This window comes from Balaenoptera musculus, chromosome 3 (genome assembly GCF_009873245.2).
Source record: "Balaenoptera musculus isolate JJ_BM4_2016_0621 chromosome 3, mBalMus1.pri.v3, whole genome shotgun sequence".
In the NCBI taxonomy this organism is placed as follows: domain Eukaryota; kingdom Metazoa; phylum Chordata; class Mammalia; order Artiodactyla; family Balaenopteridae; genus Balaenoptera; species Balaenoptera musculus.
This window is the reverse complement of record NC_045787.1, coordinates 39,272,184-39,288,558: the sequence shown is the minus strand read 5'-3', so window position 1 is coordinate 39,288,558 and position 16,375 is coordinate 39,272,184. Positions and strand designations below refer to the sequence as shown.

The 16,375-nt window shown below is 35.6% G+C and overlaps 1 protein-coding gene across 1 annotated transcript in view; it reads right to left on the bottom strand.

The window, feature by feature from the left end:
- Positions 1-16,375, bottom strand: part of ITGA1 (integrin subunit alpha 1) — a 162,119-nt gene that overhangs the window by 7,298 nt on the left and 138,446 nt on the right. The window contains exons 20-26 of the mRNA XM_036845626.1: positions 15,955-16,035; positions 10,619-10,695; positions 8,090-8,179; positions 6,640-6,742; positions 3,189-3,302; positions 1,277-1,381; positions 1,011-1,115 (exon numbers count right to left, since the gene is read on the bottom strand). Coding sequence (XP_036701521.1) covers positions 1,011-1,115; positions 1,277-1,381; positions 3,189-3,302; positions 6,640-6,742; positions 8,090-8,179; positions 10,619-10,695; positions 15,955-16,035 — 675 coding nt within the window. The remainder of the gene's footprint in view (positions 1-1,010; positions 1,116-1,276; positions 1,382-3,188; positions 3,303-6,639; positions 6,743-8,089; positions 8,180-10,618; positions 10,696-15,954; positions 16,036-16,375) is intronic.

Genomic DNA, 16,375 nt, shown 5'->3' with positions numbered 1-16,375 from the left:
AACAGGATTTACTACCTTCAATATATTGAGCTAATCACATTGAGAGCTAGTCATGTTTTCGTGCAATTTTTCAAACTAAAATTTTTCTGAGACACTGAAACACTGGTTTAACATCCAGATGGAACTGATGGTATGAAATGATGACTGTGTATCCACCATTCCTCTCTGCACTCACATTCTCACTTAGATCCTTGTTATAGAATGGGGAATTTTTCTGAATAACACAGTTTCTATTCAGATTTATCCTTCGCAAAGCAAACTCCAAACCCTGCCCTCCTTTCATGTAGCTGGATATGGAATAGCTACTCTCTGGTAATGAGGTTTACATAGGAGCTTGTTTAGGATTAAGCATGAAATTACCAATATATAACAGTTTGTGACTTACGAAAATAGCAGCTTAATATGATTAAATCTAAAAATGGAAATTTCATATAATTAACAAAATACTTCTAATAGAGAAACAAATAATATAAAATACAATGGATTAAGTTTTAAAGAGCTAGTTGTCAGATGGATTTGACCTTATTAGGGGTTAAAAATGTCCTCCAAAATAGATAGATAGATAGATAGATAGATAGACAGATAGCTAGATAGATAGTCTGATCTAATACAACGAGTCTATAATATATGTTAGCTCTACTCTTTGTTAATGCTGTCAAGGATTGTCTCTCTATAATTCTTTGTCTCTTAACTGAGTTCTAAAGTATTAAGATAAGTGCAAACTTTGCTATTGTATAGGTGTTTATCTCTTGAAGTGTAAAGGAAAGAACAAGAGAGACTAAAAAGAAGTATATACATGAAAGGGGACCTTGGAGATAACTTAGTTACTAACAGACAAGGAAAATGACACCCAAATAGCTGGTTTAGTAGAGTTGGGCTTGGACCACATTTTTCCAGACTTCCAGTCTTGTGTTCCTTCTAGAGAAGCACTCTGCTTTGCTTTTATTAAGTGTTGAACAAATATTTGTTTATATTATTCAATTATTGCAGAGAACTATACAATCACTTACTTTTATAAAAGTTGGTTTCCATAAGATAAGTGAAACATTCACTTGGCTCATGTCAGAAGGAATCAGATTACACGTGATGGTGGCAAATTTACATGCACTGCAGTCCTGTTTAAATGCCCAGAAGTATAAATTAGTATTCTTGCCTTTTGATAAAAGATAGTATATTAAAATATTCTACAACATAGTTATTTTTAGGTTGATATTGAATTTATTCACTTGGAAAGCATGAGGTAAAATTAGTACTTGTCTTGGTAATTTGAATTTACCAGAATGGTGCCTCGTTTGGTATCTTCAGATTTGGATATTATCATTTTCTTCCCAGAGTTGATACCAAAAGGATCCTGGAGGCTACTGGGTCTGCAGTTGACATTCTAAGAAATAAAAATATGTCTTTTATTAGACAACGTCTGATGTCAGAGGGAAAAATGACTTGGTGCAATAATGTGAAGAATCTGTGAATGACAGCCATTGCCATACCTGAAAGATCCACCTTCGTAAGTGTGCAATATGGAAGAAGCTATTCTGCACCAGTCATATACATACACCCCCCCCCCGATAATAATTATTGTTACCATGCCATTTTCAGTTGTAATAGATAGTAGTGAGGTTGTTATGGAAAAGGAAGGATGCTAGTAGAACTTACTATTACATAAGTAATACATTCATTAATTTGTTTTCATCAAACATTAGTTTGTAGAGTCCCATAAAATAGAGAGAGAAAAAAATTTAACTCTACTGAGGAAAAAAAAAGGTTAGCATCTGTTAGTCAATATGTTGGCTCATATAATGGTTTATAAAATAAACAAACCAAAAAATCCAGAGAGGGACTTTTGTCTGTATTTATGTATTCATCCAATAATATTTTTGGAGTCCCTATACACCAGGGTAAGACACAGTGTGTGTGGCAGGGAGATGTAAGAAAGCGGCCCTATAGATGTTAAAATGCCATGTTTATAAGTTAGCTGATATTTGGATGGTTTTTCTAGACTTAATCTAATAAACCTTCTGCTTCCCTAGGACTCTCTACATCCTTGATAAAAGGTAATAAGGATGAAGGTTCATAAGTTGTAGGACAAGTCTAATTTTATTCTTTCTAGGTTCCCACAAACCTGCTTTTTTGGATTAGAGGTAAATGCTAGAGGTTTATGTTTTCCTTGCCTTTAGGAAAACATTTAAATATTACAAGTCAACCACCTCTGTTGCTATTTCTTGATTTCTGAGAATACCTTAACTTAAGATCTCTGCAAAGAAGAGACTGTCAAATGCTGAAATAATGCATGCATTAATTCAATACTTATTGTGATTTTCTATGTTTTAGATACCTAAACCATAAAAATAAACTGCCGTATCGACTCATTCAATGCTATAGGTACAAAGGGGGCATGATATTGCTAATTCTTGGGATGAGTAAGTAGTATTGTACTGTTTTGGGTGCAGCTGTGTGTGCTTAGGAGCAGTGAAGAAGTCTTTTTATAGGGTGGTTTGATCACTTCAAGCAAATTAAAGGTGCAACAAACTCTTCAGGCATAAGTCAACAATTAGTTATCTAAAATCTGCTCTAGTGGATTGAATAGTGAGCCCCAAAAGATATGCCCAAGTCCTAATACCTGAAACCTGTGAATATTACCTTATTGGAAGATAGGGCCCTTTGCAGATGTAACTAAATTAAGAATTTCCAGATGAGATCATTCTAAAGTTAGGGCAGGCTCTATATCCACTGAAGAGTGTGCTTTAAGAGACAGAAGAGGAGAAGACACTGAAACACAGGGAAGATGGCCCTGTGAAGACAGAGATTGGAGTTATGCTGCCACAAGCCACCAGACGTTAGGAGAGAGGCATGGAACGAAGGGTCCCTCAGAGCCTCCAGAGGGAACCAACATTGTTGACACCTTAATTTTAGACTCTGGCCTTCAGAACTGTGAGAGAATAAATTTCTGTTGTTTTCAGCCACGCTGTTTTGGGTAATTTGTTACCACAGCAGCGGTAAGGAACTAATGCCTCTACTAAATAACTAGTGGAAGTCATTATTATTATTACTAGTAGTAGTAGTAGTGTAATTTTCTAAATGCCTCTCCATGTTACTTTGATAAAATCTATTTATCACAGAGAATAAAAGGCTTTAGATACAAATGGAAGAAGATAACATAATGACATAACTCCGAGGCACACATGACTTACCTCAGAAGATGACCACCCATTTGAGTACAGTACAGGAGAACCATCTGATGTCATGTTGGGGAATGAAATTGACAGCTTGAGTTCTGGCATTGGAAAATGCCCACTTTTTCTAATCTACAGGGGAAAAAAAGAAATGTAATCCTTTCTTCCTCTTTCAACAGCAGTTTTTCTGTCTTACATAGGATTTTGGTTCTTAATTGATGAATTAAGGTATGAAATATTTTGAATGCCAAAATGAATGCAGAGGGTTTATGGCACTGTACAGAGAATTGGCATAATTAAACAAGCAAAAAATAAAGATGTTTCATGGTCAGTGGTCATATGCATCGGCTAAAATCATATATTGGTCCTTCATCTTCCCAAAATGAGTTAATTTTTTTTGTGTCAATTTACCATGCGCATTGTACTTTTCAACACACCAGTCTTTTTGGAGGTGGAAAGGAGGGAGAACACTTACCTGATTCACTCAGAACAGGTGAGCATATTTTTGCTTGCCTCAAGCCAGCTTGCTATAATTCTCTGAGCCCACAAAGTCATTTCTCATCCCCAGCTAGACGGTATCTGCCACTACGGTACAGGCAAACCAGACAGCCATCTGCTTCCCTTCACAGTCCTGTCCCCAGCTAGGGTTGTTGTGTCTCTGGCTGTTGGTAATCCAGTCCGATGAGAGTCAGACTGACTCTCATTTCAATCCCCATCTCTTTTATCCACTAACCTAAAATTATCACTTCACATCACATCCTGCCACCAATGGCGATGAAGTGCATAGGGGGGGAAGTCTGGGCGGGGTGAAGTTCAGCAGGAAGCTGGACTCACTGTCCAGAAGTCCTCCCCTGCTTAGGAGAGGTGCATTGAACTGGGCCAACCAGGTGCAATCTCCACCCCCTCTTCTCCAGGCCCTCAGCCTTCTCCTTGGTCTTTCTGCACTGAATTCTTAGGCCAGCAGGGTGCACCTTAATCTACAGAGACAGATGTCAGGAAGTCCAACTGACCTCCCTACCTGAGCCTTCTAGACTGAGAGCTATTCAGATCTGGAGCTGTTTTCTGTGGTTGCTGAAGATTAAATGCATCCTTTAATCCTCGAATTCTGGAGATTCCTGACCACCTGTGCCTGGTCTCTTAACCATGCTCCCTGACTCTTATCTTACTGTAATATGCCCTGGGCTTGCCTGGCATGGCCTCCCAGTCTAATTCCAATTGTTTTTCGATATTTAGTCAGAAATTGGGTATTCTGTAATGCACACTTATTCTTTCTGATTAAAAACAATGTTCATTATAGATACATTGGAAAATATCGAAAACAGTAAGTTTCCTACAATTCTATATTGGTAACATTTTAGTGCACAAATTACCTTTTATATTTGCATATTATGTATCTTATAAAATTTGTATCATATAAAATATGAAATTTGGTGTCCCATTTGTAAAATTTATTATGTCATGGCATCTTCCCATAAATTTAGAGATTCTTTGAGAATATGATGTTTATTAGCTGTTTAATGACAACCACAACATCAATATTTATTGTTGACTGTTCCAGACACTGTGCTAATTTTCTCACTTGCATTATTCCCTTTAATCCTGTTAACAGCCCTATGAGGTAGATTCTCTTATTATCCCTGTTTTATCTATGAGGAAATAAGGTTAGAATGAGAATAAAGACTTCCAAGGTCACTGAACTGGTAAAGAGCAGAGTTAGGTTTTTCTTTTTCAACTCCAAAATGTGCCCCCTCAACCATTATAATAGCTGTCTCCCCATGCCCAGGTTTTAATTTTTAAACTAATATAAATAACATTGTTAAGAGTATCTCCGGGGGTGCTTCCCTGGTGGCGCAGTGGTTGAGAATCTGCCTGCCAATGCAGGGGACACGGGTTCGAGCCCTGGTCTGGGAAGATTCCACATGCCGCGGAGCTACTGGGCCCGTGAGCCACAACTACTGAGCCTGCGCGTCTGGAGCCTGTGCTTTGCAACAAGAGAGGCCGCAATAGTGAGAGGCCCGCGCACCGCGATGAAGAGTGGCCCCCACTTGCCACAACTAGAGAAAGCCCTCGCACAGAAACGAAGACCCAACACAGCCATAAATAAATAAATAATTTTTTTAAAAAAAGAGTATCTCCGGGTATAAATCTGTTTGTACCACCAATAATTTCCTATGGGAAATTTCTAGCAGTAGAGTTAGTTACTGGGTCTCACCTAAAAAATGTTCTTTTTTTTTTTTTTTTTTTAATTCCATTACTCCAATTTTAGATTTTACCCTGGCAAAATAATCAGAGATACAAAAGATTTATGCTCAGGGATATTCTTAACAATATTTTTTATATCAATATTATTTATAATAGTTTGAGAGTACCTGTTTCAAGTCTGGGCCCTAAAAAGTGACAATTCATGAAGATCTACAACATTCAAAGTCTTTCCCTCCCTTCCTCCCTTTCTTCTTTCCTTCCTTTTTTTCTTTCCTTCCTTTCTTCCTTGTTGTTTGCTGAATTCTCTAATCCAGGAAAAGCAAATGGGACTTGAAAAACTGGGTAGCCTACATTTCAAAAATTTACCCCAGTAGTAGAGTGATTGGCATTCATACTAACTTCCTAGGTATAAGTTGTCATAGGCATTTCAGCAAAGGGCACAAATAAAAACAATGAAATGTTCTTGATAGTATTCATTTATTTCCACTTTGTAAGAGAATTCTCTTTTTTCATCGTTGCCAATTCCCAAAGAGATTGAGACCATCTTCATCTCTAATAATGCTGCATTATTTCATACTTTTGAATACAGTTTTAAATCCATTATTTGAATCGGATGCTCTTTTACTTGCATAATATTAACTTGAGTCTGTGTCTGTAAGTAGGCAGTACCTAAAATGACAGCCTGGCTCAGCTCTATAATTACTTATTACAACGGTTAGGAAAAGTCTGTTATGAAGAGTTCAAAAATAAAAATAGAGGTTGTAATAGAAAATATCATTTAAGGAGGCAATAGTAGGAACACCACTAAGTTATGGTATAATACATATGAAAGGTAGCAAGGAGCAGAATAAGATACAAATTTATTTGTTGGGTAGGGAAATTATTACCAAGACAATCTGAAATAATCAATTTCTGAAATAGTCATGATATTTTTTAAAAAGTGCTTTTCTCAGTTATACTAAAAAATGCAAATAAAGTCTACATGTTTATAGGTAGTGTCTACTTCGTTCCCTATTTTTTCTAGGAATTTATTATAATTAATTGTGTCATAAGGAAATTAGGGACTTGAGTCTTTAGCTTAAAAGTATAATTATCATCAATTTAAATAAAATTATTTTAAATTAGTGAAATTGTAAAGAAAAATATGCTGGAACATAGAGATTAACTGTTGAACAAACACGTCTGTATGTGTCTGTTAATACTTTTATTTAACTTATAAACTTACAAATAACTCTTTTACAACACTAATTTAGAGGTAATTTCTTACCAAGTAGAAGATATTAATTTCATTTCCAATGTCCTCAGTAGAACTAATAACTTCAGGGACTGTCTCGTTAGCCGCAATTGAAATATGGTATTCACTTGCAGAGCTTAAAAGAATTAATTGGAAAAAGAAAAGTAAAACACAACAAAGTTTAATTTTTACTTGACCTCACTCTTTTTCTTTCTTTATACCAGGTAATCCCACAAAAAGTACTTATAGAGATTTCAAATCAAAGGCAAATTCTTTTACCCTGAAATCTAAAGTTAAATCTTTGAGGAGGGTGAGAAAGATTATAATTTAATTCCATAGTTACTGATGCTAAAATATGTACAGTTTTTAAAGTAAAAGTTTCATTGTTACCAAGTGAAAAGTTTTCAGTAATTTGCTAATATCATATACATTTAGTGAATAATCAGGCTAAAACTTGGTATTTTTAATAGTGCTGAATTTAAATAGATTTTAAAAATGTGTTACCTTTTCACAATTTAAAGTTCTATATTTACTGCTAAATTTAAAAGTTCAGTCTTTTTCATACAACTTCTCCATGTTCTTTGGATGAACTTGGTAGAATGAAATGTAATATAAACATATTTAAAAGCAGTACTTCAGTTTAGAGAAGACAAATAAGAAATATTTATTAGTTTAAATAAATGAAAAATTCTTGGGAAAAGTCAGTGTACCAAGAGAAATGGAAGCAGAAAAATAGAAAACAGCCAATAGAATTAAAGGCTAAGAAATAGAAGCAAAATCTACATGTATATCATACAATCCTTTCATTTTTGTTGTCTGTTATCAGTAAAAGGCAAGTGCCATAGAAAATAAATTAATAATATGACAAGACTCTTAGACTAAACTTGCCACAGATTCTTGTGCTTTTTGTACATTGTGCACATTTATGCCGCAAAAGCCTAGAGTCCTGCGTATACAAATTTGCCAACATGAGTGGTGTTTGGATAGATCAGAAGTTCTTAGGAAAAAGGATGGTTTATGAATAATGGGAGAAATAAATAGCTCTTGTCAATGAGCAATAGTTTAATCTTGAATGTCCAGAATGGGCAGGCTAATCAGATCCCATACAATGAGAACAAGAGCCAAGAAATATGTTGGTGACCTCTAAGAACATCGCCTTTTGTGAAGGATTTCTGAGTCTTCACCTTGCGTTTAGGAGTTAAGACGTGACTGCTAATGCAATCCGGGATCATTAGCCCCTCACACTTTAGATTATTTGGGATGCTGAGTCTCAATTTTTAGAGTGCACCAGAATCACCTGGAGTGTTTAACACAGATTTCTGGGCCCCCCTCCCCCAGAATTTCTGATTCAGTAGGTCTGGGGTGGGGCAGAGAATCTGCCTAACAAGCTCCCAGGTGATTCTGATGCCCTTGGCCAGGGACCACAAGCTGAGATCCACCGGGCTATAGGAAGCATCAACATGAAAGTGCGGTGTTCTCCTACCTGTAAAACTGTAGTCCAACTTCATATTTTACAGGGATAGAAACGTTTACTTCATTATCAAAAAGGGCTTCAGGTGGCTCTTCACTGTCACTAGAAAACATACAGCACAGTTGGACAAATCATTAAACCATTGACTATTTATAGACCTTTCTAAGCATTTGAATGAGAAGCTTATTTTGGCAACTAAATAAAGCACACACACAACATGTGTGGGATCCTTGATTTAAAAAAAAAATTCAGTGTGGAGAGGGAGATCAGAGATGGGTATTGTTAAAAGTTGTCGAGGTGATTCTGAAGTGCAGTGAGGGTTGAAAACCATATTGATTTAGTATGAGGTTTCTCAAACTTCTCTGAGAATAATGATAAGTATCCTTGGGTCAATGGTTAAATACACAGATTTTGGGGCTTCTCTCCTAGAAAAATACGGATTTAGTAGGTCCGAGTTAGGACTCATGAATTTGTGTTTTTTAATAGAAATCACACAGGTGATTCTTATTTATCATAGATGAGGCCCTTGTGAAGAGACATGCCTAGGATCACACAGCTGAGAGTAAATCTGAAAATTTTTGTCATTTAATAGTCTTTCTATGCCTTGTACTTGATGATGGTATTATTTGTTGAGCACTTACTTATTCCCCTGATTTTAGTTATCGTTTCAATTATATATTATGTAAATGCATGCATATATTTTATACGTACATATACACACACGTATCTCATACTCTTCTGTCTTAAAAAAGAGTACGTCCAAATAATATAATAGTAACCAACACTGGCTCTGGGGCCAGAGTGCATGAAATTGCTCTTGGACTTAGACCCACTTTGGGAAAGTTATTTAATCTCTCTGTGCCTTGGTTTCTTCGTCTATAAAATGGGGGTTTTACCATTAAATTCTTAATAAATGGTGAGTACCAAGTGTAAAATACTTAACATTGTGCCTAGGACATAGGAAATACTCAATAAATACTAGATTTCATTATTATTATCACACACACCTCTCTACCAAGTGACTAAGCACCTAACATTTTGTCTCACAGAATGGGCAAAGAGTACCCATTAATGGCTCTGCTTATTCCCAAGTGTATTAGCGGCTTGGTATGCGTGATGGGGCAGTGAAGGCAGCTCCCTGCCCTGGGTTATAGATGTATGTGTGATTGGGCTTTTGCTGTGAACGGTCCCGTTCCACACCGCAGCTAAGTTAATATTCCAAAGAAACAGCTCTGTATTTATGACTTCACCCCTCAAAAACTTCTCTGGATCCTCATGGCCTGTTCAACTAAGAAAAGATGCCTCATTTTGAAATTCAATACTTACTGTAACATGGTAAGATGTACACTTTCTGTAACATGGTAAGATGTACACTCCGTGTTTATCTTCCATTACTCCTTTATGTATTCTCTATATTTGCACTAAAATGGATCAGCCAATATTCCCCCAAATAGATCTAGTGGTCTACCTTTGAGGTTTTGCTCAAGCTGTAAATTTTGCCTGAAATGTTCCATCTAACTACCGACCAACCTCTCTGAATTGCTACCCACCCTTTAAGGTCCTTCTCAATTATAACCTCCTTGATAAAGCTTTCTTGGATTCTCATTGCCAAGCAGATGTAATTTCACCCTCCATGAAGTCTCTGACACATGGCTTATATTTCTCTAATGAATTTTCCTTGTTCTATCCTGTATTATAATAATTTAAATACTAGTCTCAATGCCCTACTGTAATATTCACCCCATGAAGAGGTTCATGCCCTTATTTAATTTTATATTCCCTAAGTGACAAATTCAATATTTTGTCCATAATAGATCTCAAATAAATATTTGTTGAATTGAACTGAATTGAGCATACAGAATTAACTCATCTATTAATTCATTTTCTCACTTATTCACTACTCACTAATTCATTCATTCTCACTCTACATTTATTTAGTGATTATTAGATTTTTTTTTTTTTACTGGGGAATAAAATAGCAAATGATAAAAGTTTATCTCAAGTTGCTTATGGTCCAGTGGATAGTTATACTTAGAAGAAAGGTAAGCACTATTTCAATTCCTTATTAGACTTTTGTTATTTTTAGTTTGTGTATTCTATGCCATTTCAGAAGCTTTGACTGATTTGAATAAAATTTATTAAACTACAAAAGGGTATCATAAAACTTTAAGTCCCTCTGATGATTCAGTTGACCTTGATGGGCAGTCAGTAAAAGTTTTTAAATCGGAAAAGCCTGTAAAATTTTAAACGGATTTAAATGCAATTTGGCAGATATAAGTGACGTGTGATTACAACGTTTTATAGCTCATAGAACCAATGATTTAATCCAGTTAGGTGTATTATGTCTATTAAATGAAAATTTCTTTATTTTGCTGATTATTCATAAGGATGTTTTTGTGAAGCAAAGGGGTTCACTGCCTTCTACTGATCCCATAAAAGCTGTAAGAAGTTCTAGTCAGTCTATAAAACAAAATATTTTAAATACATGAAAGAAATTATATGCATGCATACACATACACTCATGCACACACAGGAACCAACCTTGTTGTACTTAAATGAATGATCACATTTTCCATGAGATAAGATGAGTTAAACTGAAATAATATTTTGAATGTTACCTATAAAATAAAAATATCTTTAGTAACAGATGAAGAAGTAGAATGTTTGCTTTGATTAAAACATTAAATTATATAAATGATATCTTATCATATTACCATTGTCTACCAGATCACAATCATAAACAATGTTATTATGAAATGGTCATAATTAAAGCTTCTTTAAAATGGAAACTTCAAGTACCAGCAACCATCTATATCTATCCATTATAAAATAGGGGAACACATACTGAATTCCATTGATTTGATAGTATAAAAATGTTGTGGACCTTTAAGGAATAACAAAAACAATATAAAACAAAATAAAAGGCTTGGCTATTTAAAGTAAACTGTAAGAATCATAACTTAAAAAAGCAGTGAGTTTTGTTTATAAATTGCAGAATTAAAACAATATCCAAGAAAACCGGAAAATGTTTTTGTTTTACTGACACCCAAATACAGGAAGTAACTTACTTTTGAGAAACTATGCCTGAGCACATGAATTATGTAATTCATGGCTCTTTATAAACACCAACAGGCAGAACAAAAACTAGATTACTCATTGAAGAAATATGTCATCAGCAGAATTCTACTCCAAGAGGCCTCATAATAATGCTTACAAACCCAGTAATGTGCTAACTGAGGTATTTTGGAATTTGGGCCAGCAAAATGGATAGTTCAAAATGTACAATTAATAAATGCTACCTAAAATTTTATCTTTGTGACTAGACAAGGTTTAATACTTAAAGCTCTTTTATTCAATTTAGGCACCATTTATAGAAGGGGTGACTAGAATTCAGGGATCTTGAGATTTGCATGGTCGTACACTCTAACGTGTGGAATTTTCTTCTCCCACATATTTTTTTGGGTTAGTTTTTTAAAAAGCAGTTCTTCTAAGAATCTGAAGCTCTATAGTTTTCTTCTTGCTTTGAAATAGTAATCACAATTCCAGTAGAAGCTTTATTGGGCGGGTCAAATTGCCAGAGTCTCTCAGTGAGCTCCTTTTTCCCTGACTGTCCTTAGCCCTCTGACTGGCCTGGACATTTGTCTTGGCATTCCTGATGAGTCTTCAGATGGAGGGAAGAGACTAGCAGAGAAGCGGGGCTGAAGAAGCTGCCTATGCATATTGACCTGATTCTGAAATGCTTACACTGCAAATCTAAAAATATATTCTAAGTGTAAAGCCCATGTAAAAATTACTTGCACGTTATCTTTCCATCTCTCTACTGATGACAGTGAAACACTTTGAGTAAAGCTTTTGCCCTAAGCACCAAAGAATTGCTAAAGAAAGGAAGAGATGGTTAAGAAATTATTAAGGGGCTTCCTTGGTGGTGCGGTGGTTGAGAATCTGCCTGCCAATGCAGGGGACACGGGTTCGATCCCTGGTCTGGAAGGATCCCACATGCCGCGGAGCTGCTGGGCCCGTGGGCCACAACTGCTGAGCCTGCACGTCTGGAGCCTGTGCCCCGCAACGGGAGAGGCCGCGATGGTGAGAGGCCCGCGCATCGCGGTGAAGAGTGGCCCCCGCTTGCCGCAACTGGAGAAAGCCCTCGCACAGAAACGAAGACCCAACACAGCCATAAATAAATAAATAAATTAATTTAAAAAAAAAAGAAATTATTAAGATTTCAATTAATGTCTCCAATGATTGGGATATAACAGAGGGTATATCATTATTCTTTAGGAAATAGAGATAATTCCAAGGTTAATTGAAGTGGTCAAAGGAAGGAGTAGACATGAGTTGACATTCCTTATTTCCATGTCAAATTAGAGGAATTAGGAGTGTTTTTTTTTTTTCAGAAGTGATGTGTATTTTATAGATTTATACGGAAGGAATGCAAATTCACAGTATATTTCATTTGAGATAGTCAAGAAACAGACTTTATGATGGGGTTCCAAAAGTAAATTGGTACATCTAGTTAGTTCTATAAGCTAAAATGGACATAGAAAATATTTATTGAATTTAATGATAATTATTATGATTTGTGGTTGGTATCCTAAATCACTAGTAACCATGCCACATGTGTTAAGGGGAAAGGCCGTTTTGAATTCTCATTTGCAAAAAGAAGAGCTAAAAGATTTCATTATAGATAATTTGTCATTAAGGATTTCACTATACATAGACATCTGCCATTTCCAGATGTCCAAACCAATGTTTGTCAACTTTTTAGGATGTGTGTTAAAGATGTCAGGGATCTATTTTGAAGTCTTATAAAAATATTATAATCTAAGAAAGTTGAAATAAATATTGGGATAGTATTTCTCTTCTTTTGTTTAAGTCTATGTCAAGTAAATAAAATACCTTCTTATTTTAATCATTTTGATTAATTAAAGATTTCCCTCCTTAACTCAATAGTGAATAAGGAGCAAATATTCATATTGAAAAGCAACCTTCACTGAAAATACATGCAAATACCATGTTTATCATTAAATGAGATAATTATTCTCTGCTGTTCATGGAAACAAATATTTCTTTATTTTTTAATTTTATTTTATTTTTAAATTTATTTATTTAATTAATTTATTTTTGGCTGTGTTGGGTCTTCGTTGCTGTGCATGGGCTTTCTCTAGTTGCGGCAAGCGGGGGCTACTCTTCATTGCAGTGCGTGGGCTTCTCATTGTGGTGGCTTCTCTTGTTGCGGAGCACGGGCTCTAGGTGCGCGGGCTTCAGTAGTTGCGGCACGCAGGTTCAGTAGCTGTCGCACGCGGGTTCAGTAGCTGTGGCTCACAGGCTCTAGAGTATAGGCTCAGTAGTTGTGGCGCACAGGCTTATTTGCTCCTCGGCATGTGGGATCTTCCCAGACCAGGGGTGGAACCCGTGTCCCCGGTACTGGCAGGTGGATTCTCAACCACTGTGCCACCAGGGAAGCCCATAAATATTTCTTTAAAAAGAGATGAAAGAACTCTTCTCTCTTCTATTCAATTAGTATGGTTCTAGGCAGGGCAATTAGGTAAGAAAAAGGAATGGAAGGCATTGGATTGGAAAGGATGCCTCTATTTGCAGATGACATGATCTTATATATAGAATATCCTAAGGAATCCTCTAAAAAAACTATTAGAACTAATAAATAATTCCAGCAAGATTGCAGGGTAAAAGATCAGTATGAAAAAAAAAATTGTATCTCTATGCATTAGCAATAAACAATCTGAAAATTAATTAAAAGAAGATTTCCATTAAAACAGCATCAAAAGGAATAAAATATTTAGAAATATATTTAACAAAGGAGATGCAAACTTGTATTCTGAAAACTACAAAACAGTTTTGAAGGTAATTAAAGGAGATCTAAATAAATGGAAAGACATCCCATGCTCATGGGTCAGAAGACTTAATATTTTTAAGATGGTAACACTCCCCAAATAGATCTACAGATTCAATGTAATACCCATCAAACTCCCAGGTGGCTTTTTATTTTTTTTGCAGAAACTGACAAGCTGATTCTAAAATACAAATGGAAATGCAAGGGATGTGGAATAGCCAAACAATTTTGAAAAAGAAAGCATAGTTAGAAGACTTACAATTCCTGATTTCAAAACTTACAACAAAGCTACGGTAATCAAAACAATGTCGTACTGTCATGAAGATAGACATATAGATCCATGAAATACAACAGAGATACAAGAAATAAACCCATGTGTTTATGGTCCACTGATTTTCAACAAGAGTGCCAAGACAATTCAATGGGGGAATGAATAGTCTTTTCAATAAATGGTGTGGGAATATCCACAAAGAATGAAGTTGGACTCTTTAATTACACCATACACAAAAGTCCATCAAAATGGATCATAGATCTAAATATAAGGGCTAAAACTGTAAAGCTCTTGGAAAAAACAGGAGTAACTGTGACTTTGGGTTAGGCAAAGTCTTCCTATATATGATACCAAAAGTATGAATGACAAAAGAATAAATAAATAAATTCGACTTCATCAAAGTAAACACTTTTGTGCTCCAAAGAACACCATCAAGAAAATGAAAAGACAACTTACAGAATGGAAGAAAATATTTGCAAATCATTTCTGATAAGAGACTTGCATGTAGAATATACAAAGATCTCTTACAACCGAATAATCAAAAAGACATCCCAATTAAAAAATAGGTAAAGGATCTGAATAGACATTACTCAAAAAAAAAAAAAATACACATGGCCAATAAGCACATGAAAAGATGTAACTTCATTAGCCATTAGGGAAATGCAAATCAAAACATCAATGAGATACTACTTCACACCCACCAGACTGGCTATAATAAAAAGACAGGTAGCAACAGTGTGGAGAAATTGGAATCCTCATACATTGTTGGCAGGAATGTAAAATGGTACAGCCACTTTGGAAAACAGTTTTGCAGTTCCCCAAAATGTTACATTAGTTACCATATAACTCAGCAATTCCACCCCTAGGTTTATATCCAAGAGAATTGAAAACATGTGCCCATACCAAACCTATACACAAATATCCATAGAAATATTATTTATAGCAGCAAAAAAGTGGAAACAACCCAAATGCCCATCAATTGATAAATGAATGAATAAAATTTGATATATTCATACAATGGAATATTGTTTGGAAATTAAAAAAAAAGAATTACTGATAAATAGATGAACCCTGAAAACATTATGCTAAGTGAAAGAAGCCAGTCAGCCCATCACAAAAGACCACATATCGTATAATTCCATTTATATGAAATGTCAGAATAGGCAAATCCATAGAGAAAGAAAGTAGATTAGTGGTTGCCTGGGGTTGATGGAGGGGTTATCGAGGAAAAAAACAGCAGTAACTAGTGATGCATACAGGGTATCTTTGCAGGGTGTGAAAATGTTCTAGGATCCATTGTGGTGATGGTACACAATTCACAATTTGGTGAATATACTAAAACCCACTGAACTTTAAATGAGTGAATTTTGTGGTATGTGAATTATATCTCAGTGAGGTTATTATTTTAAAAAAAGAGAAATGGAAGTAGAGTTTCTATACAAAGTTCTAAACCAACTGGTTTGAAATATTCTTTTTCCTACAGTAGAAAAGCCTACTACATAGGTGACACTAATACCAGAATTTCCCAGCTCCATTTATCATATAAGCTGTAGAGTAAAAATTCTTAATTTTGTCCTGGTGTTTGAGTTTGACTCATGCCACAATTGCCTTTTGATTTCAAGATCTCACAATTTTGAATTCAATCTTGTTCATCTATGTCATCCTAAACTACCACTAGAAGGATTTATATATTTGGCTTTGGGCAGATTATTTTTCATATCCAATTGCCACATGTATTTTCTATAATCTGCTTACCATTTCTCCTCTTCTTAGGAAAGGATATCCAACTTTACATGTAATATTACGATTGGATTCACAACTGTCTTTTTGGATAGCCTAGGAAGAGAAAGTAAACAGAATTAGAGCAGACACGCAGGTGAAATACTTGAGCTTGATGGTCTAGAATTTTCCCAGCTGAGCCTTAGACTGCTTTGCTAGGATTTGTTTCTCAGTATAGTTGTGAGAGTCACAGCATTCTGGGATCACTTGTCCCACAGCCCATGGAAATGTGAAAACATCACTTCGGTTAAGGATGGCTGTAGGATGAAGTGCATCACACCAGCCTGTCTAGATCTTCCACTGAAAAATGGGAGTACTAACAGCATCTACCTCACAGGGTGAATAGGTGGCTGCACAAAATAACCTACACGTACTGGACTGACACATGGAAGCCCAC